The sequence below is a fragment of the Aspergillus pseudonomiae genome (assembly GCF_009193645.1).
Source record: "Aspergillus pseudonomiae strain CBS 119388 unplaced genomic scaffold BDV37scaffold_81, whole genome shotgun sequence".
Lineage (NCBI taxonomy): Eukaryota > Fungi > Ascomycota > Eurotiomycetes > Eurotiales > Aspergillaceae > Aspergillus > Aspergillus pseudonomiae.
In genome coordinates this window covers 79,430-105,290 of record NW_022476073.1, presented here as the reverse complement: position 1 = coordinate 105,290, position 25,861 = coordinate 79,430, and the positions used below count along the sequence as shown (strand labels likewise).

The following is a 25,861-nucleotide window of genomic DNA, read 5'->3' as shown; positions in this document are numbered from 1 at the left end:
TCGATCCATCCAAATAATGCGGACCGTTCCGGCGTCCCACTTTCCTCATATATTCAATACAGACCCCTTTTTCGTGCATTGAATCTTCGCTTGTCCAAGCCTTTTCACAGATAATACTTCATATCGGCTACGTCTTTAAGTCAACCTCTCCTCAGGAGAGACAGTGACCTCCAGGTAGGGAATTGATCGACAGTTCGCACTTCGCTCTAGCGACACAGCGTCACTAGTTCGCAGATCTTCCTGATCTGAATATTGCTTCATAGATATACTGTACCCTGTAAAAACCTGTGATAGGTGAGCGCGAAGCGCTCTGTTATTATAAGCAACTTGAACGTAAGGACAGATCGGTTGCTTCCAATGGGTTATTCCTTATGGCGAACTTCTATGCGAGTGTTGAGCCAAAATACTGAGATAAAACATTGCTGATGGGGTGAAAGATACCCAGAAACTCAGTGTTGATAAACAATGCACGACAACGAAAGTTAACAGGGACCATGCTTATGGTCTGAGCTCATAGCATTGATGATGATCGTCGCTATTAATGATGTTTCTTACCAAGAAGGCCACGGATCAACCATTCTATATGTGATTCCCTTGCATGAAGTTTGTGTGCGAAGTCATTCGGCTCTATCATATTGTCTCCTCAAAACTTCTTTGCATATCTTCAGGGGGAGATACGTTTTGAGTTATACTTGATATTCATGCAGATCTCCTCCGATAAAGGTGTATTTAAGCGCTCACCTCTCACCTCAAGTCTTCCTTTATCCTCCATCGATTTATTCACCCATCCTCTCACACTTCTATGCGCAACCTCTATCTTCATCATGGTGTGCCTCTCTACAGCCCCAGCTCTGCTTTTCGCTCTTCAAGCTCTGATAATTCCTGTTTTTGCCATTACCTCCGGTCAAGATAGTCATGACATTGTGGCAAGGCAATCCGGCTGCAATGACAACGAATTCTATCATCGATGGTAGATGCTTTCCCAAGTTGCCCGATGGAAGTGCGTGTGCCAAAGTCGATAGACTATGCTTATCAGGAAAATGCGATGGAGATAGTGCAATATGTGTTCAAAGGGACAGCAACTCTCATGGCTCCTCTAACGAAGAACGTACTTCGAACCGTCGTCTCAATTCGAAGCGCGCCAAACCCGCCTTAATTTACAAGCCTTTGGGAGAGGCTTGTGATATCGACCAACATATCATTTGCGACCTAGGTACCATCTGTGAAAAGAACATATGTCGCTTTATGGGCACCAACGCCTTCGTTGACTATCTTGCCAAACTCGATGCCATACCGGAAGACACGCTTTCAGAAGCCCAGCGCGCGACAAACAAACTTTTCGGTCTTGACAAGTACAATGTGGTGACAAATGCAACGTGCACGAATGCTCAAGGCTATTCGCAATGTAGCACTCGATTTGCCTATTGTGATCGTTCGGATGGAGAGGTCTGCCTCGCTAAGAAGCCTGCAGGAGAGCCTTGTCGGTTCAGCAAGGATGGAAAGGATTATGATCTCATCGATCGATGTCGCTCCAATCGATGCCCCTATGGATTTTGTGGGGTTAGCGAAGCTGGGCATAAAGGTGATCCTTGTGAATCGGATGACGATTGTAAGGCGGCGGGTCTTATCTGTCGCAGTGCGCATAAAGGAGCTCTTAATATCTGCAATGCGGAGGTACAATCAGGAGTCGGACAGCGTTGCAACAAGACAAAAGATTGCCATGGGTACTTGAACTATTGCTTCAATGGCGAGTGCGAAAATACTGACTTTATCAACGGCAAGTCTTGCAAAACCAATGATGATTGTGGGGGAATTGAGAGAAAACCACACGGTACTGAATATCAAGTTCTTGGATTTACATGCACTGACCAGAAATGCGTGTACCATAATTATTTTGATGGCTACGTAGGGGTTTCGGGATTTGTTCATGGACTCGCTAGTTCGATTTCGGACCTCTTTGAACCTATCAAACATCACGCAGTCGCTAGCTCTCCTACATATGGTTCCTGCTCTGGATGTGAGAATGCTCAAACCCAAGCAGGCAAACCAGCATAGTTTGGGAGGGTAACAATTCTTGTTATTACTCTTGTTATTACTCCCTCTGACTTCTTTACATTTCCAGTCGTTAGTCTTTAGTCTGTATTTACTTTTAATTGAACCATTAGACTTGAGAAATACTCGGACTGACCAAGGATCCGGACGTTGATCGCGCTTCACGCCTCCCAGGTCACACTATATAACCGCCCATGCGATACAATATAAAAAACCATACATAATGCCGTTGTGTCATATAAAAAGTCTAAAAAATGAAGAATCCACTATAGGACCTTCGATAAGAATGCATAATCAGAGTAGATAGTATTAAACCAATCCTGATTCTAATTGCTGCCCGAGAAACACTAAACCCTAAGCTGGTAATGAATAAGTTTAAAGTAAGGCTGGTGTAAGAAAATTCTTCAGGGACCAGTTTACCACATCGCCAAAAGACCAACCCTGCCGCGAGATGCCAATTCGTGGCCCCGAATCCACATATAGATTCATGCATATACAGTTCCTTCGACCCCAATTGCTTCGGTCACGCTCAGGCTAGCTTTGTCCATGATAGTGTTGTTCATGAGAAAGCTTTTGAATTCACGGAGACTGCACCCTTCCAATAAAGATGTGTGATTCGTCTCTTGAATGGCTTGGTCGTACTGATCATCGAGCTATGTAATGGAACTATGACCTTGAAACTTCATCCGCTCCAGATATCTCCAGACACAGAGAACTGGGACCTACCCGCAAAGTTAAACAAATGACCAACTTACATCCAGGAGGATCGCCATACAATAATGGGACAGAGGGTTCGGTTCCACTTTGTTATAGCGCGTATGGAGAGCGAAAGAAACACGCTCGTCGGCGCTTACCCGCTGTCACTATACGAAGCGCTGGACTCGACAAAATCCGAGATCCGATAGTTGAATGTGCACCCCTGCACGACAGAAAAGCCCGATAAACGAATCCAATGCTCGATGATCACCGTGGCTCTCGCCAAAGTTACAAATGAATATCATGCCTTATCATATACATAGGGTGACGACCCGCCCAGGAAGCCGATATCAATCAATAACTAGACGTTTCTGCGAGAACCTGCATGCCATGCCTCTGCAATGCCGGGAGATGATAGAAGACGACCCAGGGGGGGATTTTCGGATTCCCTTGCCACTCTGGGTCGACGCGATCTGCTTCAACTAGGAGGATATCCCGGAAAAGAGCAGCCAAGTTGCTACGATGGGGTCAATCTATGAGTCAACGTACTTAGTACTGGCATGGATTGGATCTGAGGCATATGATGGTGATTAAGCGGTGGATGGGACTGAGACTCTGTTATGGGAAATTATATCCGCAGCTCAGCAGGGTCAAAAACGCCTCGCAGCTATTCAGTCCGAGCAGAAACACCCGTAGCAGAATGACGGGGATGAAAACTGGGAGCGCTTCTGGTAACGCCGCACGCCATCTTCTAGGTCGCGCGTGCTGGTACTGGGCGTGGATAGTGCAAGAGCTCCTGCTATGCGACCAAAAAAGAGCAATTGTGCTCTGCAGTAACAAGGATTTCAATTTTCTGCATGTTATTATAATAGCGATGTGGCTCCACGATATGCGAGACTCATCCTGTCCACCGCTTGTGGACCCGGAGATATGGGACTGGATAAGCACGGGCACTGGACAGAGGGGTTTTTAATGGTCTACATTCTATGATTTTGGCCGCATCAGGCCCGCTAATGGAAGCAGCACAAAACCATGGAAGTTCTGCAAGGACATGGGTAAGACTACTCGATTGGACCCAAATCAGACAGGCATCCGACCTCCGAGACAAGTTGTTCAGCATGAATGCACTGGGTCCTGGAGGTACTATACCGGACTATAGTTTATCTTCGGAAGAGGTGTATACCAAGTTTGCTGCACAGGTCGTTCTTGAAACGGGCCGGTTGGACCTCCCTTGGTACGCCGGTCATGGCGCCTTATCTGAGTCCAGAGAAGCCATAGCAAAACACCGTTTATTCTTACCGTCACGGGCACCTAATTGGGATGCATTCTCTTAAGATACAAAGCGCGTTATGATATTCAACTACGATATCGCGGCTTACGGAGGATGCCACAGGCTTTGCTCCTCAAGCACGACCTCATTCTGTCAGCGGACGTACACTGAATGCCTATGGAGTTCAGTGGGACAATGTATCGAAACGCCATAAGTTCCATGGCGATCAAGGTAAATTCAAGTCATTTTGGCGGGAACACGCTGGTAAGGCCCAGGACTCTCGAGTCTCGACGCTACATCACAGGAATCCCCATGTTCCAAGCTATGGCACGGCTACTACTGCTGGATCTAGACCCAGAGACAGAATTCATAAACAATCTGTCGCATGAGCCACACCAATTAGTCAAGGCGATTGTATACGCCAGTCCGATGTTCACGACGGATCCAAAGTCAGTACTAGAATATTACGGCCTCACCAATCCTAGTAGAATGGCCACTTACTTAGATTAAAATATATATATTAAGAAATTATTACTACAGCATCTCTTTATAATTGATTAAGTATCACTAATTTCTGTACCAGTCTAGTTTTGGCAGATTGTAATATAATATATAGGTTAGATATTTATTTCTTTACTATTAACTTAGGATACCTCAGTGGTAAGTTGTGGGAGCCACTCATCTCCACAAGGGGCTGGGCATCGTATATGATCAGGGGTACTTCTGACACTGATACCCTACCCTTTCCCCTGCACTGACCCAAACCAAATGTTCCCTTTACATCCTCCACCATCTTCCATCAACTATGACCGAAAATATGCCGGATCGCGTTATGACGGGAGTCCTGACCGTCAAGCTCGCCTGGTTGCGTGGATTGAAGCTACCAGACGTAGCTGGCGACACCTGGCAGAAGCAATGGCGCCCATACGTTATCGCAGAGTACCAAGGCTTCCAGCTCTCCTCTGAAGCCCTATTTAGCCTCCCCGCGCAGGGCCTCGTCGACTGGGAAGCGTGGTATCGCCCTTTCAAATTTGATCTCCCGCCGTCGCTGTCATCGTCGTCCGGAACTGAGGAGCAGGTGGGGGTGCTTACCTTGTCATTACTGATTCGTCGTCACGAGCCGAATATAGGGAGCACTCTATCCTTGTCGGGTGAACCCTTTGGGCCTCAATGCATGTCACTTGGGTTGGTCAGACTGAATCCGTTCCTGGCCGGTGCTGGGACACAGAAGGTGAAAGCCCTGGATGGCACGGGGCTAACAGGGCTAGAAATATCCTACACCAGGAAAGAAATTTCGCCTGTACTCACTAGCAAGGATTGGAGAGTTCCCGAAAGAAACAATAGCTGCAGTGACGGCAACCTGGTCTGTGTCCAAAAGCAAGACTCGGGCAGAAGCTACGGCATGGAGATCACCCATATACCTCGCTCTGCCCATGAGCAGCTCAGTGGTGAAAATGAACCAGTGATAAACAGCCTCCGCTCTGGCATCCAGCACCCCTTCATCGCTCCGCTGATGTTTGCCTTTCACTGTTCGGATGGTAGATTGGAACTCCTTTCACCGCTCGGCAGCGGAGGATACCTTTCTGACCATGTGCAGAGAGAGCGACGATTTGGCATTACCAAGGCCAGATATTATGCTGCAGAGCTGATCTGCATACTGGAATACTTGCATGCAAAGAACATCATCCTTGGTAGTCTAAAGATGGAGAATATCCTCCTCGACTCCTCTGGCCACGTCAGTCTCTGCAAACCGAGTCTCTTTGCTCTTGACCTGAGTAAGGACACGGACTGTATTGCACCCGGCAGGTCGGCATATCCAGCTCCCGAAATTCTCCTTAACAAGAGAGAACCATCTCGAGCTAGTGATTGGTGGAGCCTGGGGATTATCCTCTATGAGCTCTTGACGGGTGCTCCGCCTTTCTACCACAAAGATGAAGAGGAGCGGCGGTATAGGATCATCAACGTTAACCCTCCAGCTGCCCGTTGGCTTGCCATCGAGTACAAACGATATTCTTACCAATTTACTCGATAGACCTCACGCGTCGCCTAGGAGCCCACGGCCTCGCGGAGGTGAAAGCGCATCCTTTCTTCCACGGGTTGGATTGGGGTGGTTGCATCCAGCGCAAACTTGAAACGCCCTTCAAACCCCACAATGACGCCGTGGTCTTCTGGCGCGAGCCACACACAGACAAGGTAAAGCAATATCCGAAGGGGGAGTTGCGAGAGTTCGATGGAGCAATATATGAGATACTAGGCACTTCGGATTTTCCCTTGCCGCGTTATATAGGGCCGGCTGCCCCTGACAAGAGTACAGGTCAGGGTAACATGGGCACTTCAAACGAGCAATGGGAGTTGATATGGGTGCCAGATAGTGGAGAATTATACTTCCAAAATCGTTCCTCTGGCCAGAGGGTTCTAGCGAGACGCGACACTGCGAAGCAAGGAGAAATACCTCCGCCAATCATGTCTGAACATCCCATCCAGTGCCAGCTGGAGGAAGCTCTCGCGACAGCTTTGCAAACTGGATACAGTCACGACGTCTTCTCTCAGCTCATCAGTTACGACCTGAATCTTAACATCCGAACTAACGACTTCAAACATTACCCTAGCAGATGGATAACACCACTGGAGTGGGCCGTTGAGCAGGAAAGGCCAGATCTCGTGCAACTATTCCTTGACCATGGCGTCGACGCCGACTTTACTGTTCCCTCTCAAGAAGGCCCCGCCGTCGTAAGAGCCGTGCGACGAAAATTGCATAATCTGGTAGAAGCTCTGTTGCAAAGAACAGCTCACCGAGTCTCACGAACGAGGGCGCTCGCACTTGCAGTGGAACAGCAAGATATCTCTCTCGCGACGATCCTCCTTTCACACGGGGTGGCCTGCGACTTTAAAGAATCCGACCGACCCCTGCCCCCCGATCCATACCATTGGGACTATGACTCGAACCTGGACCGAGTATTCGAGCCGGTGGACTTCACCCCGCCGCTTGTCCGGGCAGCTAGGCTGGGCGATCTTGCGTCGGTCACCTTGCTGCTGGAGCATGGCGCCGATCCTAACGTTGCGTACCACGTTCTGGGTGGGTGGAGGGGGGCGGAGCAAGATCTTGGTTTCAATGAGATCGCCTTAAGGGATTCGAGAATACCTACCATGTTCTCTTGTGGACGAGCTGTACAGATCGCGATGGAGATGGGGCATCCGGAACTTGTGAGGGCGCTGCTTGATGCTGGGGCAGATATTGACCTTCCGCAGCCTGCTTGGGCGGTACCGGGGCATGTCTGTCAGCCGGTACCTAGGGCTGCGTATCTGGAAATTGTGAGTGGGCTAAGGGATATTGTGGCTGAAAGACGCAGAGGTATCAATCTAGGGGGGACAGGAAGCGTGAGACTGCGATCAGGCTGACATATATTAATAATCCATCTTGACATTACAAGCCGTTCTATTTCCGAGCCAGCCTGAGCTATATACCATCTCATATATGGCTATGGCAGTTCACCCTGCTTCTGCGGAACTGCGCTCAAAGGACACCAACACAAACATAGTAATGCGGCCAAAGACCAGTACAAAGAGTCCCAACATCAGTATTCCAAGTATAAAACTCATCCAGCGTAATCCCGGCCTGCGCAGCAATATCCCAGCACCCATCACCCGAGATCACAAGATAGAAACTATCACACCCACTCACCATGCCCGCCTGTGTTGGTGTAGGCGTGGAAACCCCATTGCCGGTGGTGGTAGCAGTGGTAGCAGTGGTAGCAGTGGTAGCAGTGGTAGCAGCGGTAGTAGTGGTGGTGGTGGCATCTGACAATATGCCGACACAAACATAGTAGTCAGGCCAGAAGCCCCCCCACATGAAGTACCAATAGCTGGGTTCCACGCATAAAAGTCGGCTAGCGATATACGTCTGCTACAACAAGGTAGAACTCATTTCAGTTGTCAACCACCCAATTCAGATAGCAAATATAGAGACGAAACATCATATAGCGGCAAGATTTATTCCCAACAGAAGACATACCGGAATATTGCGCGATTGCGCGATCTCAGATGACCATAAGCTCCGCATAAATATTTACTATATCTAAGTTAAACTGCACCCTTAGGGCAAGTGTATCCTAAGCAATATATAGTTTTGATTTTTGCTTCCAGCCTCTAGGGAGATTCTACAATATATATTATATACTATCAACCAAATCGAGAGATCGCGCCCAGGAACTCCATCTTCTGACATATAGGATGAGCATGAAAGGTATCATGCGATTTGATAGATACTAGAGCCTGGATCTTAGGTAAGTTGATTAAAGAGCTTCCTGATATACAATCTGAACTGCGCCCCGACAGATTTCGATTTGTAGAGAAGTATATCAATAAAATTCGGTAGCATCTGCAGTATCTAAGAAAGGGGAACCTGGTATATACTGTAGTGATCTATTTCTCGTCTATAGTTAAGCAAATGTTCTAAGCCTAGTATATAATACATACGACCGCCCCTCCGATGGTAGATGGTAGTGAAGGAGAAGCCCTACTTCCAATATATACAACATACCACCTCTCTCTAGGGGACGGGATCAGCGATCGTTAAGGATAATTCCCGGGACGAATTAGAGCTCCTTAGCCACTTGGTGCAGAAGCTCCTCGCGCCACCCCCATCCCAAAGCAAACGTCGCTCCTGGTCCCAAAGCCAACAAAGATGCAACGAAAGCCGCCCCAGCTCGAGTCCAAGAAAATCGAGCCCCCGCTTGTTTCAGCTCGCGGAAACGCAGTGCAAGCCACACATACGCACTTCCCATGGAGATTAGTTCATCGTACTGCAAAAAGCGTGCGATTCCGTCACTGAAAGACGTGACAGGCGCCAAATGATCCCGCAGACCCGGGACGAAAATATTCCAGAAGGAGACACCTGGTGGAGCTGTGAATCGGCCATAGATGAACGTGAGACCTGAGACGAGAGCGAACGTCCCACATGCGTAGCGGATGTTTTGCCTTCTCTTTCTCTGCTGTTGCTTTCTGTCTATCTCGTCTTTTGGTGGCGAAGAGGGGGAGAGCCAGCGCCTTGCAAGGGAAAGTGGAACTTGAAGGAGAGGGATTGTCGCTGGGAAGACTTGCCACATCGCATTATACCATTGGCGTGATCGAAGACTCGGGGCAAAGAAGTTCGCAAAAGTGGTGGAGTAATATCCGGCCAACGTTGACAGGACCAGCGACTCGGTGGTGACAGCATCGATCTCCTTGCTGCTGCTGCCAGAAAGTAGACTGTATAGAGGCGTCATCAAATACTCCAGGGTATAATAGAATGGCGCGACCATCCATATCCCCTTTAATTGGAATACCGTGCCTGCTGTCAAGGGGCTTATACATGGTTCCTATGTGTCAACTCTGGAACTATGGATCGGATTTGCGGTTTATACTTACAGAAGGACGTTGGTCCAGGAGTGAGCACCGCGGTAGCTCTCCAATAGCCAGATTCCATAAACCGCCCCCAGGTCTGTCATAAATGAAAGCATTTGAACCCGCGAATTCGTATCAGACCCAGTGATTGAGGGCAGAAAGCAGGTAATGAGAGGCCGGAACAACTTGTCCAGGAAGAGATTATGGTATAGGGGCTTGGTCAAACTAAGGACCTCTCCATTACCCGCTGTCCATGTTCCTTCCTTAAAGAGTGGATATAAGTGAGGTCGAGTGTTCAAGATTACCGGGAGTGCAGTCGCTCTTCCAACTGCGTAAATGCCGATCAATGGCACCGCCCACAGGGCTCGTTTCCAGATCGCGTCATTCCGAGGCGGATGGAAGTTGGTGAATGGCATCGTACACTGCAATGACCTCGGCGGTAGTGGTACACAGTCGAGCATTGTTGCACCGACGATAGTCTGCGATGCTCCATCGGCTAGGTAGTTGGTGAGGTATGGGAAGAGATGGAGTGCAATGCATTTTTCCTTCCACGTAGCCAATGCCTCGAGTCGAGTGAGCTCGTGGGCTTTTTTGAAAATGTCCTGCAGACGATCCTGGCGTTTCTTCTGCCACGGCTGCAGGTAGTCATTTAGATCTTTCACTGAAACTCTAGAATCGCCGGAGGCTTCAATCAAGCTAGCCAGACTATTGGCGAGAGAGGCGGCACTTTCAATGGCGCTGTTTCCGCCCTGCCCCATATTTGGAGTCATCTGTCATAAGACGTCAGGAACCTTGCCAAACGAAGGGCTTGCCTGGGTAAGGGAAGCATTACCTTGTGAGCAGAATCTCCAACGCAAACCCATCTATCGATGGCCCAATGGTTATATTCAGCCTCTTCCAAAGGCAGGAAAGTCCGGGTTATAGCCCTCTCGTACACCGCGGCGAAAGGGACGGTATCACGGATTGGCTTCTGCAAGTAGGGAGCAACATGCTCGTCAATCAAGCTCTGGTGGAACCGCGGGATTTCTGACGCGGAGTATACTCGATCCATCTTGGTGAAAAAAAACCAGTACACCCGACCCTCTTTACCAATGAGAGTCAGAAACGAAAAATCCTCGCCAAAGGTTCGGTGTCCGCTTCCGGGGGTCAAGCCTTCGACGGCTGTTGAGATGCCAAACACACAGCTATATTCAGACGTCATCGCTGCACGCCAGATAAGTTGAGAGTTAGGTCAGTCAGTCGATAGCAGGCTTCCGCATAGCAGTATCAAGAAAATAGCAAAACATGCGCAACATACCATTTCTTTCTATCAGTACCTCTCTTCCGAGGCCCCTAGACTCCATGTAGTCCCACATTTGCTGCCTAACAATACTCCGTACCCCATCAGCTCCTACTACCAAATCCCCGTCGAAGACTGAATGATCTGCACAGTGAACCTTGACCCTTCCATGCAAATTCTCGACTTTGATGACCTTCTTGCCCACAAGAATACGATCTTGCTGGTCCGCAAGATGATCATAGAGGACCTTGAGTACGACCTGACGATCAACAAATGCAATAGGATAGCCATGCCTCTTATGTATCAGCTGCGGCGTGTCATTCCGGACAATGAGGTTGCCTTCCTGGGTCCAGTAGGATGACTCCTGCATGGGCTCTGTGGTGTCCACAATGTCATCGAACAGGCCCAGTTGATCCAGAATGCGAGCACCGTTGGGTATAATCCCAATCGAGGCGCCGACTTGAGGTGCGATCTCATTATGAGCCTCAAGCACCACAAAGTCAATATTGTTCCTCAGTAGACAGTGGGCCAGAGTCAAGCCTGCGATAGACCCGCCCACAATCACCACGCGGAATTTTGGCTTAGGGCTCGCCATAGTAGAACTGATACGACGATTGTTTGAAGGGTAGGGGGCGGATGAGTTGTGTGCAGCGCTACGAGGGGGAGACCTTTACCATTTAAATAACTACTGATCGACAGCATAGGATAGAATTTGACAATGTAGTACGATGGTAGGATAATTATTATGCACATATAGGGCCATTCTTCTCATTATCAATTAATTGTACACGGATGGAAAGCAGTGAAGATCATTTCCTCAATGGAGCGGACCAGTCTTACCAGGGGTTGAAAATTACAAGAAATCCGAAAATTACTTACCAGAAATCCGAATCATCTTCAACACTTTCCGTTTTTAGTCTTCACTTTCACGCTTCTACATCCACAGTTTACATCGTCATGGACCCTCCAGTTTCACGCTATCCATTCGGTGATCGGAAGCGACGGCACCAGAAACCTCGCGTGTTGCAATCATGCACATTATGCAGAGAGAAAAAGTAAGGCTGTATACATGTATCAACGGAGACCCACAACTAACCTCGTCGATTTATCCAGACTAAGATGCAACCGCGCTCTGCCTTGTCTAAACTGCCAGAAGCGCAATTCGGGGCAGTTCTGTCGCTATGTGAAAGCATGTCCGGCAGATATCGGCGGGCACCTGAGTCACCCAGAACAAGCACTCCTCCAACGGAAGCATGAATCCTCTGCTCCATGGCCTAGTGATAGCAGCAGAGGAACCAGCACAGGGGTTGTCAACTCATGCCACTGGCAGACTATCATGAAAGATGCAGTCGGTGTTCACCAACCTCTGTTCTCCACCCGTCTTGGCAGTACATTGACGATCTTGACAGAATAAGCAGCATATGTCAGGCGAGGAACATATACAAACAGGGGTACATGCACCGGTACTGTTATCAGGGCTCTCACGCAATGTAGACATGAAAGATTTGGTGGCATCATTGCCAACTCGTCAACTCGCAGACAAACTAGTGTCTCTGTGTCTGGAATCTCATGAGCCAGCGTTGAGTACGTTCTAACACGAAATCCATTAGTTAATGCAGCTGACATTCAGTCGAAGTGTTCATACATCCTCCTACATTTCAATGCCAGGTACAGTCTGACCCTATATCAAATGCTCTCGCAACCCCATCTAAGAAGGAAAGTACCGAAAATTCTGGCAGTCTCCCTTGACAGCTAGTCCCGCCTGGCTTGCACTTCTTTATGGCGTCCTATCATGCGGTGCCTGGATTGAACATACAATGAAGTCAGTGATGGCCGAGTCAGAATTGCCTGACCTCTTTCATCTTTTGCGGGAAAAGTGCGCCATTTCGTTAGCTAAGTCGGATCTCACCGTTCCTGGGTGCTACAAGGTGGAGGCAGCAATAATGTATATGGGGATCGAGTATCTGGGAAGTAATGACTCGAAAACAGGTATTTCTATATTGGCTGGGGTTATTTCGCGCTTGGCCATTATGATGGGATATCATCGAAGTACCCACGTGTGTCATCCTCCACTACGACCTTTTGAGCTGGAGATGCGCCGTAGGAGCTGGTTAGTACTATCGGTTACTGACTCTATCGTAGCGTTGCAAACAGGATTGCCTCGGGTAATTTACCAAGGGCTTGGGGACTTCACTCGCCCACGCAATCTGCTGGATGAGGATCTGGATCCCGCCATGCCAATCCTACCACCGTCACGACCAGAAATGGAGACACCAAGCCGTATCACGTACATGTTGATGCTGGACGATATGTTGTCTATCGCCAATAAGATCACAGACATCACTTCAAGGGGGACCATCTCACCAGAGAGAACTCTCTGTCTAGACGAGGAATTGAAAGCCGCAAGAGGCCGTATCCCCGGTCCACTGAAGATGCCTTTTACAACAAAGGCCTCCGAAAGCCAGACTGACAACACGCTCATGCAGCATACTTTGGAGATGATCTATCAGCGTTCCCGCTGCATCTTACATCGCCAGTACCTGGTGTCTCCGCGAATAACGAACGGCTACGAAGCCTTCCGCTGGGCGTGCGTCGACGCTGCCCGATGCGTTCTTGAGTATCAATGCAAGCTCCTTCAAGACATTCTGCGTCGTCCGTGCAACAGACAACGGGCCTGGTTCGGAGTATCTCATTCGGTTTCTGACTGCCTGACTGCTGCCATGGTAATATGTCTGGATGTGCTCAATGAGTCGAAGGCCGCTCATGCCTTCTCCGAAGGTACGCGGGCGGAGCTCATCCAATTGCTTAATAAAACATATCTGAGTCTGAAAGACACTCCGCGGCAGTCAGTCGAGATTGCAAAGGCAGCCGAGCGAGTTGCTTCCATGTTATATGGGATTGGCCACGCTGTGGCAGGTGAAGACCTACGCTCTTCCCAGCCTGCTGTAGCAGAGACTAGTGAGCTCTACAGTTCCCAACTCGCAGAACACATGGCAGCCACAGTGGAGGGGACTTCCTTTCCCTACACAACCTTTCAAGACTTTCTTAATGGGGACAGTCCGCTCGAAATGTTTGACTGGGTAAGTCTTGTGTCACATGTATTCTTCTGCCATTTGGGGCTAGTGTGTCGGGGGGGTACCAGCTTTCGATGTGAGATTACTAATCCCCATAATTAGGATCTTTGGGATTGGGAGATGCAACAATTTAATTGTCCACTTGTTGAGAACGCATGATTAAGGAATACAAGGAGAGAATAAATCAAACCAAGAGCAATCCAGACGAACAATTCCAACGCGACAAACTTATATTTATGCGACCACTTAGGCCTGGTCAGGGATATTGTCTTCAAGACCTTCGTGACCATGCCCACCCCATAGACCGGCGTTCCTCAATGCTCTCTGATCGCTGACATAGTCTCCGTAGCAAGGGAGTCGTGGATAGTACAGTGGGCTTCCTGATCACGATAACTGATGCTTCCAGGCAGTAGATCAGGGACGGCACCAACATATTATTTGAAAGATCTGTGATCCTTTCCAAGCTGGTTCAGGCGATGGAAACAAGCGCTAGGTATTATTTGACAACGGATACCCTAATTTCCGGTCCATTCTAGTCTACTTGATGTACTTTCTGGTTTCCTTGATATGCTTTGCACAGTTTCATTGGTTTTTTCGGCCTGGTTGAGGCAGTACGAGGACCGCAAGCTTTCTGTTGAACATTCGCCTTACATTCAATCATCCACAGGTTCTCCTAACGTTTGACGATTATTACGTATCTCCTGCATTGGTGGATTAACGCGGTGTATTTCTAATACTATACAAAACTGGAGGGACTAGTCAGCTACTGAGTAACACTATATATAAACTATAACTACGTGATAAACTTTACAATCTATATGTTGATATAACCACTGCTATGTATATGTTAAAGAAAGTCTCATTTTGTACTATCTATATTCCGATAGTTATTGATTTCTATAAGAAAAACCCTAGATATCTCTCTGTAGGGAATAAGACTCTTAGCTTAGTATACTGAGGAATTTTCAAGAGCTACTGAGCACAGGATCTGAGATATTGAGTGGGCGGGGAACCGAGCCAACACGTGTGCCGAGTTACTGTCAGACCTACTAGTATATACCTGACTTGATCATTCTGCCAGATACCGATTGTTGTTACTGCGGTAAGATCGTGCCGATCCCTACCGGGCGGTTCGCTCAAGGCGGAGTATTGATGCCCAAAATTGCCGAGAGTGGATACGCGTCAGCAGTGGGGTCAGCTGAAATATCCCGGGCTATGATAAAGATACTAGATGCTGCCTTTACTGAACACCTAAAGAATGTGGCCTGGAGCTGTTATGATAGGGCTATATTTGTAAATACCAGGACCCATTAAGGCTCGCACTCTCTATGCTTGGAACGCAGTCTCAGCTCTATCGAGAGCAGAACCTTTGTATAGAGGCACTACTATATATCTGCATGGCATGGTATGAGTGTGTCGATCGATTGTGGGGAAAATGCGGCGTGGCGTCGTCTCTGGAGCTGAAATAACAAGCTTTTAGTGAAATAGTCTGAACCACTGGTGGGGAGTTTTCCAAGTACAGTAAACCTTGTTGTCAGTAACTAATTTAGCAAGCCATTCTAAATCGTTGTATGGGAGGAATACTTATAGTGAAGTTTCTATATAGACCAGCAGAAACAAGGATTTTACGTAGTACATATAGTTGCGATTATATATATATTATATAGGTATCTATTAGTCCTTCTATATAGTAGACAGTATTCTGATAGCAGGATTATTGTCGGTAGAGAAATGTATACATAGTGCTTGTCTATGTGTTATACGATTTAAGGTTTAAAAAATTGAAACCACGAGAAAAAATAGTGGAGGATGTGGTGTTTAGAGGGCTTTTACTATAGGAATATCTGGTACAGCTGATGGCATCATATCCTATGGAGCTAGCTGATGTCGCTCTCCACTGAATCCACCTCGCTTAGAGTTCGAACATGTCCCGGAAAGTAAATCTATCCGATAGGGTACAAATATTTAAACACGCAGATATTCACTCCGCGCCTACCTCTTGTGCACCTCCTCAATCACAAATTTCCTTGTGTGCCCAAAATGGTCAATGTCAAACTGATCGTCTGCGGTTACCACCGGAAATACAGTATCAACCACGTCAAATGGAAGGACCTCCCGACAGTGGCTGAGCGACTGATCGGCTTTCTTGAGGGCCACATAGGTGAATTCAGCCGGGACACCGACTATGACGAAGAATACACCATCGCGTACAGGTCCAATCTGCCAGAAGACACGAATGAGAATGCCATCCTCTACGCATTAGACGAGGTGGTCGACTGCTTCCTGAACCCAGAACTCGGCATTCGAGTGGCCCGCTACCAAGACTCAAGCTACGCTGGGTGCCAGTGGTGGCATATTAAGCAGAATTCGTACATCTCGACACAAATGTTCTTTTCGGCGCTTCAAGGTAAGGAGGCCTACAACCTGCCAGACTTGAAGTCCGAGAGATGTCCAGACTGTGACTGCTCATGGGATGATCCGAATGCCAATAATCGGGATCAGGAGATAAGACTCTTCGAGAACAAAACTAGCTATGAGAAGTCCTGGTATCGGTATAGGGATATTTTAGAAGGGAGAATGGATTATATTGATGGGGAGCTAATCACGCTTGATAATGGTAATCAGGATGGTGATGACGATGCAGGTTATGGTAGTGATGGAAACATCGATCAGGACCATGGTGACATTGAATCGAGAATCAAGAGTATGATTATGGAGGAAGGTGTGGATGACGAAGAGGTATGGTTGGCCTTCTCACCTATAAAAGCGAACCCTTCAATCTAACAGATACCCCAGATCGAGGATACTCCTCTCCCTTTTCTCCTTAGATGCAACCGACATTTAATACGGATGCTTTTAACCAATATTCAAATGGTACGTGCGTACACGAGTAAAACCGTGATTCCTCCTACAATCTGAAAATTATCTTAAAAAAATATATTCTAAATTGTTGATGGATGCATAGGAGTTCGGAGTGGAACTTGATCCGAGGCGACTGATCAAGTTTGATACAGGTATAGTAACAACCAACTCTATATACAGTTGCGTTTGCTGTGTGCTAATTAGCCACCTTCCAACAAGTCGAGGACCTGGCTGGATATATTAGACAACTTCCCAACAACACAAACAGTGACTATGAAGACAGTGACAGCGACTAATAGTCCTCTCATTGAACATGCAACAAGCATCTAGTGGGTCATTGGCTAGTTGAAAGCATTAGTAAATATGTCACGACGGCGGCCCGATGATCTATCTATATAGATTCCGAGCGCTTGAGGGATTGAACACCTCAAGCGATTGGTTTTGTTAAAGTTTCAATATATTGCTCTATAGAATCGTGGAGATATCCAAGTTTCCCTATGCGGACCATTTCCCTAGTTATTATAATAGTTTATAGTTTAGGATAGATATTTTTAATGTATTCGGTGATAGTATTAAGTTTAAGGTTATCTATATAGTTAATTCTTTTTATTAAAACAGTATAACCCCAGACTCTGAATATATTTATATAGTCTTATATAAAGATAATTAAATATATATATTATATATTTATATATTTCCCACATGGGCTAACTAGTCTTAGGACTTTTTTATTAAACTAAAGTTAACCTATTCCTATTTTTATTTAAAACAGCGGTTAACTGTATTCCTCTTTGTCTAACCCGTGCTGGGTGTTCCTACAGACTAACTTAGCCAGGAGCGACTATTGCAGCGAGTTATACTTGGAGCAGCGGCGTTTGCTGTACCACTCTCGGTTATGTTTTCCAGTGGTTCTACTTGGATCATAAGCCTAGGGCGTGGAAAGGTTCGGGATCTTTTAAGAGCTAAAGAAGCATGTTACAGCTCATCTAGTATTGAATATTTAGAGAAGAAAATCGGGCATACCTGATATTATCCCTACTTCCAGAGACGGGCCCAAGGAACAGATTCTGGAGAATACTAGACATTAAAGTAGCTGAGAGCGATCTTAGAACAATCCAGTCTATCTTACATAAGGATTGTATAGCCGTGGCGATATACGGCTACAAGATTAAGTAGCTATTTAAATGAATCTCTCTACTTATAATGTATTCTTCCCTCATGTATGTGACTGTGGCTTTATTCATTGTCATAGGGTTAGAGCCTTTCGACACCTACAAAAAATAGAATCCTTACCAATGTCGTCAATAAGACTGGACCGTTACGGAGTGCAATATAAGAACAGTCGAGAGCATGCGCACTATTAGAGTTTTTCAGTAGACTAAACGATGTTTCAACTGTAAAGCCAGGCAATAATTGGATATGTGCCTAATTGGCACGTAGACCGTCGGATTCAGCAGAAAAAGTGGTCATTCTCTGATTGATACTTACCTAAAATCTAGACCAGTAGATCAATTGGATGATCTTGGCTCTTCACCTTGGGCACAAGATTAAGGAGGCCGTCCTACGTCGAGTTCTCACATCGGTAGACCCCATTCGTAGACCGATGAGCCCTGTCCCTCACACTTGTACCTACCCTGAGTATGATCGGTGGTTCGAGTGACGCGTGATTGCCTTTTTATTAGAGAAAGATATTTACAGAATAACAACTAGCCATGAATCATTCTCACAGACCCTAGTGTTCCAGTTGTTTGGTGCGGAACAGCGTGCCGAATGACATCAGCCTCCCACATCTTGTGTTATTCACTTCCATTTCTTTTTCTTCACTTTCCTCTCACTCCAGATGCCTTGCTCACTTGGCTATCAGCACCTCCACCGACAACATCGTCTCTTTCGAGCTTAGCCATGTCTTTGATCCAGAGAACTATCCGCGCCATACGTGGTCGCTTTTCGCGTATTGATCGATCTAAGAACTTGGATAGTCAACGAACTGAAATGTATAGCATGCTCGCGGACCTGTACAAAGAGCTAGAGGGTCTAAAGGCCGAGGCACTTGAATCGGAAAACTTGGAGGTGTTACCCGTGCATATCCTACCACTCGACCTGAAAAGGACTACAGAGCTGGCAATACCCCGTTCGCTAGACCCAGGTGCCTACTTCATCCCTCTGTCCGAAGAGTTCATTCAACAGCGTCCGGTGGACACTACGGACCCCGAGACTCAACGGCGACTGAACAACGTCGCAACTATCCTTCGACCTGGATACAGCAGCAGTACGGTACAGCACAGGCCACTAAGCTCTTATTGTAAAGCTGGGGTTCTGGTCGATCGACTAGTCATGCAGATGTCAAGCCGACGGCTCAACTGCGAAGAGGCCATACCAAATATGACTTTGATCACCAAATGGAGAGGAAACACGTAAGTGCCAACATAATCTTGTGTCATCCTTCAGGACAGACAGATTGACTTGGGACCAGGGATTTCCATCTTAACCCAGCTTTTGATCGTCACGATTGGGATCATCGAGACGATTACCACTGGATCATCGATTTCTTCTACGCTTGCTCAAGCCATCCTACCTTCCCGCATATCAAGGTTATCATGCACCACAGCGAGGCAAAGGATCCTGAGCTGGTCCTTAAGGCAGAGGTCATGGCCATAGTTGCCACGATGTGGTCCCGCCTTTGCACAGAGACTCTCCTCGATCATCTCATTGTTCCGGTTAGTTTCAGCGTTCCATTTATCTGAGTCACTGCTGACCGTTTTCATCTCTTTCTCTAGGTAATGGTTTTTAGCTTCGCGGGATGCCGTGTGCGCATCCTCATCGGCATCCATGACGGCCAGAATTTGAGGATCGCGATGTCCGAATTCATTGAATACTCGGAAGGATCCCAGAATCTCTGGGACTTGCTCACTCGCTACTTAGGATGTGGTATCAACAACCAGCTGAGCACTAAGAAGCTGCCGGCGCAATAGCCTTCATGCAGGTCCGTTATAGAGACTGAGGGATAGTTGAAAGCAAAAGCATAGTAATGGTTTACTCAAAGTTTATGTCAGGTTTAGGTGGAAATGCATTTTGACTATTTTAGTTTAGATTAATTGAACCAAGAATGCGAATTCTCCAGATTCCAGTTGTAGCACTGCCCTTTACTAAGATCTTGCTCCTAGTATAACAGAGTAATCCTAAAATCCATATTTTTAAGCGGCTAACTGTGGCGGTATAATTCGCGTGGCGGCTTGTTACAACAGCTCAGTCATTAGTCCCTCAGGCCCAGGTATAATCACTGTCACACCCTTAGCCTGATAATCGACAATTGTGTCCCTCCCAGCCGGAGACCTCAACCGTCAATTACCTTCTATACAAACGACCGCCATCACCTGGAGCCCCTTGACCCTGGTCGAAGTCTGCACACCAACCTGTCCCAACCCCTGCAGCCGAACGGGCTAACGCTTTAATCTTCCTGTTGTAGTACCCATCCAACCGTGCTAGTACACGAGCCATACTCAACCAAGTGCAAAGCGAAGGTGCTGTGGGTTCGTCTTGAGCCGCGTCAGGGATCTGCGTCTAAAGCCAGTTTTACCACAGCCTGGTAGTTGGGAAGCAATGAGGACCGGTTGTAACGAGGATTACGATACTTCAATACCGTTCATGGTCATTGAATATGTTGTAGGTGACAACTGAGGAGCTCGGTGAATGATTCTGTAGTCCTTGGTGCTCTCGCCTCCTCTATGTATTACTCGCTTTTGCGGGGCCTAGCTACCTTTACCTCCCTTACCCACCCACTCACTGACGCACTGCATATACCCAGCTTTTCTTCTCTCCTCCTGGCGAAATCCTCTGGGCTGCTTAAAAAGGCCCTCCGCAGTCTATCGAAGTTTGGCTCGGGAAGCCGTGTCAAGAAGAAGCAGCACGTCCTGTTTAAGGCGATCTGGAACCCGCCCGTGAACTTCGATCAGCTTGTGCGCGATGCCAAGAAGTATAACTTGAAAGACGTGTGGCAGGATGCTGCAAATCTTGTCGAAAGCTCCGGGGAACTGGAGCGATCCCTCGCTCTTGTCGAGAAACCCGAGAATTTTGCGCCTTTGACGGAGATCGACCTTCCCTGGCCCGGCTCCTGGATTCCTGTTCTACAATGGCAGACCAGAGTTCTCGAGTTCTGCAAGAGGAAGCCGCCCCCCCCCCCCCCCCCCACGCTAGAAACACCTTCAACTGGCACAAGGTCTCAGATCGGAAAGAGGAAACGTGATACGATCCGCATGCAAGAAACCGCGGAGCTTGTGGGTTGGCTAAAGAAGTCATACGCGCCGTGGAATGAGCATTTCAATGGGCAGTAAGTCAAACAGCCGCTCCCTAAGCCACTATGTACTCAGCAGCCCCATAGAATTCCTCTGCACGCCGAGCTCAGCAAGAACCTCATTCCCCACAGGGGGGGCGTCTAGGGTTTGTTTTATAGATGATCAATAGCTGCTTCCCTATACGAGGCGAGATAGCTCCCAGAATCTATCCATCACCACCAGCTAATAATGGCAGGTAAAGCGGACTATCGGGCTCTGATGCCTCCGCCTGAGTCGCTATGACAGTTCACAGCCTGGGATAGACATTTCCAACGCGTTCAGTGACAGTGTCAAGCTTGAGGTTGCCCGCATGGCTGGTCCCTCTTGTTGGAGCTGTGGAACCCCAAACCCTGAATACGCCCACGTGGTCTCACACAAAGATGGTCAAGTATATATAATATCTTTAATATATTTCCTATATTGGCTAACCAGCCTCAAGGCTTCTTATTGGATCAAAGCTGGCCTATTTCCATTTTCTTTCAAAACAGCCGTTAACTGTATCCCTCTTTGTCCGACCCGTGCTGGGTGTTCCTACCGACCAACTTAGCGCTTTTTATCAAGTGGGAAATGGAAGACCGGGCCCGGCGTACCCAGGTGGTGGGTCCACCTGACCGAACAGTATCGGATATCGCGAAGTATCGTGACCATATCGCCTCCCAAGGCCTAGTGTCAGACGACGCGGTTGGAGGACTGTATCAGGGATTTTTTTTTTTTTGAAAGACTTTTTGCTTCCCACGAGCAGCTCCAACACTTTTGAGGTCCTTGCTACCCCTAAGGTATGGCACGGGTATCCTATGGCTGCCATTTGAAGAGGGATTGTGATATTAGGAAGCCCCCGTTGTTATGCACTTGACCGGACTACGCTCGATCAGCTCATCACAAAACCAAGCTTCAACCGTATATAGTGGTCGATGGGGGTGGATCCGTTGGCGTTGAGTTGCCGTCTGTATGTTTCATCCATTTTTCGGAGAACATTGTCAATATATTCCTCCGCGGCGCTCATGTGTAAAACTTTTGCTATGGCATAATGCAACTTCAACAAATCCACAGCAGGGGGGGTCTATACTTCGATCTGGAGTAAGCAAAAGTATACGCGTAGCAGGAAGGTCAAGATTGGTAAAGATTTCTTCAGGATCGACATAGTCGATCTTGTAAGTGTGTCCCCCTAAATGCTCAAAAGCGATTTCAAAATTACCAAACATTGTATGGGCCCTCTCGATCAATGTGATAGCATTGATTGGTTTGTCAATATCACATCCGCTAATGCGGGGAACAACCGATGGATCAAACATATTTAGAAGCTTATGTGCCAACTGTTTACTCTCGGACTAGATAGAAGGTAAGTGAAGGGCCAAAGGGGAACATTCATAATCGTACATACCAGCGTTTGTTCACCCTTGCTGAGCGACATCAAAGAGTGAGGGAAAATATGTGCCACTTCTAAGTCTTCCATTGTGCTTCTTTCAGCGTAAAGACCGGCCCCGTCATCATCTACAAACCTGACGCCATCCACCTTGAATCTAGCTCGTGCTTCCACTCGACAGACGTGTCTCGTGACAACACATCGATGTCGGTCTCGTTTGAGACAGTTATCTCTTAATTCTTCGAGACGTTGGGGTGTGCCGATGCCAGCCTCTTGGGACAAGAGATGACACGCACTCCCGGGGGTGCTATTAGGTGTCTTTGTAGATAGAGCTTTCACTGAAAGGAATCAGCATCATGCATATTAGGATAGGTGCAGCGCAGCATACACGGCATGAAGAGGTTATCAATAATAAACTTAGCGAAATTTACTAAACCATTATAGAGGGCTTCGATGATTTCGGCGGCCCAGATAGAACGACTATTCAGACAAGAAAGACACGCAGAGAGTTCGGTGAGGTTATAGTTATTATTCGAGGCTCCACCGAGTTCCTCGCCAATAAAGTAGGAACAAAAACGTAGGAATGCATTTTTGTCAATCACCTGATCTCGAACAAGGCGCGTCAGAAGAATGGGTTTGAGACCCGTATTATTTATATGGTCCCGGTCTTGAAATTGGGTGGTTAGGGTGTCGAAAGTGTTCATAGCTCTGGCGTACTCTGCGGGCATTCAGGGTGGGCGTTCGGGGATGATGACCCGGTGCTGGAGAACTGGAAGAGCCATTTTTCAAGACGTAACTTGCTAACTACTCCATAGTAAGTAATCTCAGCTTTGAGGCCCACAGCTATTGAACAATGAGAAAAGAAATCCTATCCAACCAACGACTCGACGTAGCTTCGATTCTCAGTTCACACAGTAGAAAGATGTTCCTGAGTAGTGAAAGTTTAAACGAAGGTAACGGTGAAACTCTTTATCCATTTAATGAAAGATATCAACGATCATCTCTCTAGTTGTAGGGTCTCCACCTCCACAGAAGATCATAAATAACTTAAGGTTGTGTTAAAGTGACTAAGTTGTGTGGGGTGTATTATGCCAGAGCGGTGTTTACGGAGCACCGCGTGACTAGGAAGGTGTCAATGTCACGTAAGAGACAAAGCGGTCCTAATGTATTACAACTGAATTACGTGGATCTGGGCTAGAGTCATCGAAATGCTTCCTTCCTTCTTTTGGTTCAGCTTGCGAGGCAGTAGTCGCTTTTGAGGTTATTCTAACTAGTAGTCGTTTATTACAGAGGTGAGATAGCTCCCGAAATCCATCCATCACCACCAGCTAATAAGGCTCTTAAATTTTATATAGATAGAATTCCTCAGAGTTAATTGTGCAAATACTACAACAAAGCATTAAAATCTAAGAATTATCCACGGCCTTCCATGGGAACTCTTGCGACGGATGGATACCTCAAGATCAAATTAGTTAGTATAGAGAGAGTTAGATCTCTTCAAGTAAACAATAGGATGACTTGACATTCTATTGAATCTAATAAGTATTCTAGAGTTTACCCTAGTTAAATATGCTTGAGCGGACACGAACTTCATGTTCTACTATTTATCAGGTATAGCCCAAGTCAAAGGTGTCCCTCGGGCTCGTATAGCCTGCCTCCTTTAGTCTGAGACTCGAGAGTTGCGCTCTGTTAATACACCTTCGGCTCCATTTGAGCCTTGACTTTTGACATATTGGGCTCGGTGTCTTCTTAATGATGATAATGATAGTACATGATAGCTTGGAAATGTCCATATTAAGACAATTAGTGTAGGTGCTGGCTCTCATAACTTGGGATGTCGGAGCGTGCTTGAGGGTTCCGAGAGACAAAGCCCTAACATCAACAGGGCAAGACTCAAGGAGGCAGGCTCTGACTTGAAACCATCCCTTTCTTGCTGATTTGCCTGGATATTGAGTTACCTTCGGATGTAGGTCGGACCGGCACGGCCGCCTAAGCAAGCACGCTGTTTTCCCTCCCTGTCTATCGTCGCCCTTCTTTAAAGGAGTCTGGCCTCCGGAAGTTATCGTGCAACTTGATATCCGATAATTCCTTACGGAATACATGATAACCTGGACCTTGATGTGATACCTAGTATCTGTCATGTTACCCTTCCTTGGAGGCCTCAAACACAGCAGCATCGGCGGTCGGTAGCTAAGATATCTATGCTATGTCGTGGTAAGCGGGTTAACCTCCCTCAGCCAATATTTAACGTTTCTAATTTGTCTAGGTAAATCAATTAGCCGTGAGGAGCTCTTCGCGTATACCAATGGCCATTTTCTTGTCAACGAGCAATGGCAACTTGGTCGCCGCTTTATAAAGTTCGATGTAGATGTTCTTTGCAATATGGCCGCTGCCACCAGTGGGAACCTCTCTTGTATTAGAACGGTGGAGAAACTCGAGAGAGGTTTCAGTAAGGCTCTACTAATAACAAAGGAAAATGGAGAGAAAGTAATCGCAAAACTACCCTGTATTACCGGGCCAGCCTCTCTTACAACAGCGTCCGAAGTGGACATTCTCGAATATGGTATATATTCCCAGTCACGGATTTTCAGAGTGCTTACATATAATATCACACTATCAATAAAGAAGTATACGAGCATTCCTGTTCCACGCGTGTTTGCCTAGTCTTCCGATAATTTAAATCCTGTGAGTGCCAAATATATTATTATAGAAAAGACAACAGAAATTCCGCTGTTTGAGCATTGAAAAAAGATAACAAAAATCAAGAAACTTAACTTGATAAAGAATTTAACTAAGTTAGAGACTTAACTTTCAGCTATTCAGTTCCCTGCCTATAGTAGACGATATCATCGAGCAGATGCAAACCACTTGCGATATCAAGTACTTGATAAGAATATAGATCCGTCCAGGTTATTTTGCATTGGTCCATCTTGCAATCGTTTCTTCGGTACTGGGCATCCCCGAGACGTAGATATTAACTAAGGACCTTGTAAGCACTCCTGAGATTGTCTATGCACTCATACTAAGGGATTATAGGGAATACATTATCGGATTATAGGATATTAATTGTAAAACGGGAACTGTCACAGATTTTAAGCGGTGACTCGGACAGTAAACTATTATTCAACAAGAGAAACATCGAGAAGTAAGTCCAGCTTCTTGAAATCACAATAAACCTCATACGGATAATAGACTCGCATCCCATACTAACCCAGTTTACACAGCCTACACTATAGCACACCGATTTCCATATAGGAAATATCTTCGTTGCGCCTAACGATAACACAATCACATTATTAATTAATTTTCAGTCTATTTCCATCCTTCCCTTATTTCTTCAAGCTCAGTGGCTGACCTTTTTAAAACCTCTATAGAATTACGTCAAGGGGCTTATCACCCAAAACTTCCAGTTAACTTCAGTGAACTTGACAATAATACTAAAGCGATTACTCTACAAGAGTAGACACAGTCCAAACTAGCGAAAGCGTACAAAGTTGCGACACTCCTTAAAAATAAACATACACATAACGCCATAGAGACTATACCTCATAT

At 46.8% G+C, this 25,861-nt stretch overlaps 9 protein-coding genes across 9 annotated transcripts; 6 read left to right on the top strand and 3 right to left on the bottom strand.

Moving 5' to 3' along the window:
* Positions 1 to 609: 609 nt before the first annotated feature.
* Positions 610 to 1,466, top strand: BDV37DRAFT_258187 (uncharacterized protein). The gene has a single exon (XM_032083018.1). The coding sequence runs from the start codon at positions 702 to 704 to the stop codon at positions 972 to 974; it is 273 nt and encodes a 90-aa protein (XP_031937605.1). The 5' UTR covers positions 610 to 701; the 3' UTR covers positions 975 to 1,466.
* A 9-nt stretch (positions 1,467 to 1,475) lies between these two features.
* BDV37DRAFT_258186 (uncharacterized protein) lies at positions 1,476 to 2,043 on the bottom strand. The gene has a single exon (XM_032083017.1). It carries the CDS (start codon positions 1,972 to 1,974, stop codon positions 1,681 to 1,683), a length of 294 nt encoding a protein of 97 aa, XP_031937604.1. The 5' UTR covers positions 1,975 to 2,043; the 3' UTR covers positions 1,476 to 1,680.
* Positions 2,044 to 4,850: 2,807 nt separating this feature from the next.
* On the top strand, positions 4,851 to 7,820 carry BDV37DRAFT_274588 (putative protein kinase; the record flags this gene model as incomplete). Its single annotated transcript, XM_032085257.1, has 3 exons — positions 4,851 to 6,000; positions 6,051 to 7,370; positions 7,507 to 7,820. The coding sequence occupies 3 exons, from the start codon at positions 4,851 to 4,853 to the stop codon at positions 7,818 to 7,820; spliced, it is 2,784 nt and encodes a 927-aa protein (XP_031937603.1).
* A 793-nt stretch (positions 7,821 to 8,613) lies between these two features.
* BDV37DRAFT_297086 (FAD-dependent oxidoreductase) lies at positions 8,614 to 11,274 on the bottom strand (the record flags this gene model as incomplete). The annotated part of the gene is made up of 4 exons (XM_032090253.1): positions 8,614 to 9,361; positions 9,425 to 10,170; positions 10,233 to 10,603; positions 10,698 to 11,274. 4 exons carry the CDS (start codon positions 11,272 to 11,274, stop codon positions 8,614 to 8,616), a joined length of 2,442 nt encoding a protein of 813 aa, XP_031937602.1.
* Positions 11,275 to 12,496: 1,222 nt separating this feature from the next.
* On the top strand, positions 12,497 to 13,912 carry BDV37DRAFT_274586 (fungal specific transcription factor domain-containing protein; the record flags this gene model as incomplete). Its single annotated transcript, XM_032085256.1, has 2 exons — positions 12,497 to 13,759; positions 13,856 to 13,912. 2 exons carry the CDS (start codon positions 12,497 to 12,499, stop codon positions 13,910 to 13,912), a joined length of 1,320 nt encoding a protein of 439 aa, XP_031937601.1.
* A 1,881-nt stretch (positions 13,913 to 15,793) lies between these two features.
* BDV37DRAFT_286779 (acyl carrier protein) lies at positions 15,794 to 16,911 on the top strand (the record flags this gene model as incomplete). The annotated part of the gene is made up of 4 exons (XM_032087989.1): positions 15,794 to 16,492; positions 16,550 to 16,627; positions 16,719 to 16,767; positions 16,835 to 16,911. 4 exons carry the CDS (start codon positions 15,794 to 15,796, stop codon positions 16,909 to 16,911), a joined length of 903 nt encoding a protein of 300 aa, XP_031937600.1.
* A 1,606-nt stretch (positions 16,912 to 18,517) lies between these two features.
* On the top strand, positions 18,518 to 19,587 carry BDV37DRAFT_286778 (uncharacterized protein; the record flags this gene model as incomplete). Its single annotated transcript, XM_032087988.1, has 3 exons — positions 18,518 to 19,029; positions 19,089 to 19,332; positions 19,393 to 19,587. 3 exons carry the CDS (start codon positions 18,518 to 18,520, stop codon positions 19,585 to 19,587), a joined length of 951 nt encoding a protein of 316 aa, XP_031937599.1.
* A 753-nt stretch (positions 19,588 to 20,340) lies between these two features.
* Positions 20,341 to 21,051, top strand: BDV37DRAFT_286777 (uncharacterized protein; the record flags this gene model as incomplete). Its single annotated transcript, XM_032087987.1, has 2 exons — positions 20,341 to 20,942; positions 20,994 to 21,051. 2 exons carry the CDS (start codon positions 20,341 to 20,343, stop codon positions 21,049 to 21,051), a joined length of 660 nt encoding a protein of 219 aa, XP_031937598.1.
* Positions 21,052 to 21,657: 606 nt separating this feature from the next.
* BDV37DRAFT_297081 (HNH endonuclease signature motif containing protein) lies at positions 21,658 to 23,250 on the bottom strand. The gene is made up of 4 exons (XM_032090252.1): positions 22,698 to 23,250; positions 22,328 to 22,647; positions 22,013 to 22,274; positions 21,658 to 21,963 (listed from the first exon to the last, which is right to left on the bottom strand). The coding sequence occupies exons 1-4, from the start codon at positions 23,035 to 23,037 to the stop codon at positions 21,815 to 21,817; spliced, it is 1,071 nt and encodes a 356-aa protein (XP_031937597.1). The 5' UTR covers positions 23,038 to 23,250; the 3' UTR covers positions 21,658 to 21,814.
* Positions 23,251 to 25,861: the final 2,611 nt, after the last annotated feature.

What these genes read in the sequence shown, in the direction of transcription:
- BDV37DRAFT_297081 (XM_032090252.1), bottom strand. Translation starts at nt 23,037, where the DNA reads ATGCCCGCAGAGTACGCCAGAGCTATGAACACTTTCGACACCCTAACC. An exon ending in GCAAGGGTGAACAAACGCTG is followed by an intron (nt 22,275 to 22,327) that starts GTATGTACGATT and finishes CCTTCTATCTAG; the next exon opens with TCCGAGAGTAAACAGTTGGC. An exon ending in TTTGCTTACTCCAGATCGAA is followed by an intron (nt 21,964 to 22,012) that starts GTATAGACCCCC and finishes ATTATGCCATAG; the next exon opens with CAAAAGTTTTACACATGAGC.
- BDV37DRAFT_258186 (XM_032083017.1), bottom strand. Translation starts at nt 1,974, where the DNA reads ATGTTTGATAGGTTCAAAGAGGTCCGAAATCGAACTAGCGAGTCCATG.
- BDV37DRAFT_258187 (XM_032083018.1), top strand. Translation starts at nt 702, where the DNA reads ATGCAGATCTCCTCCGATAAAGGTGTATTTAAGCGCTCACCTCTCACC.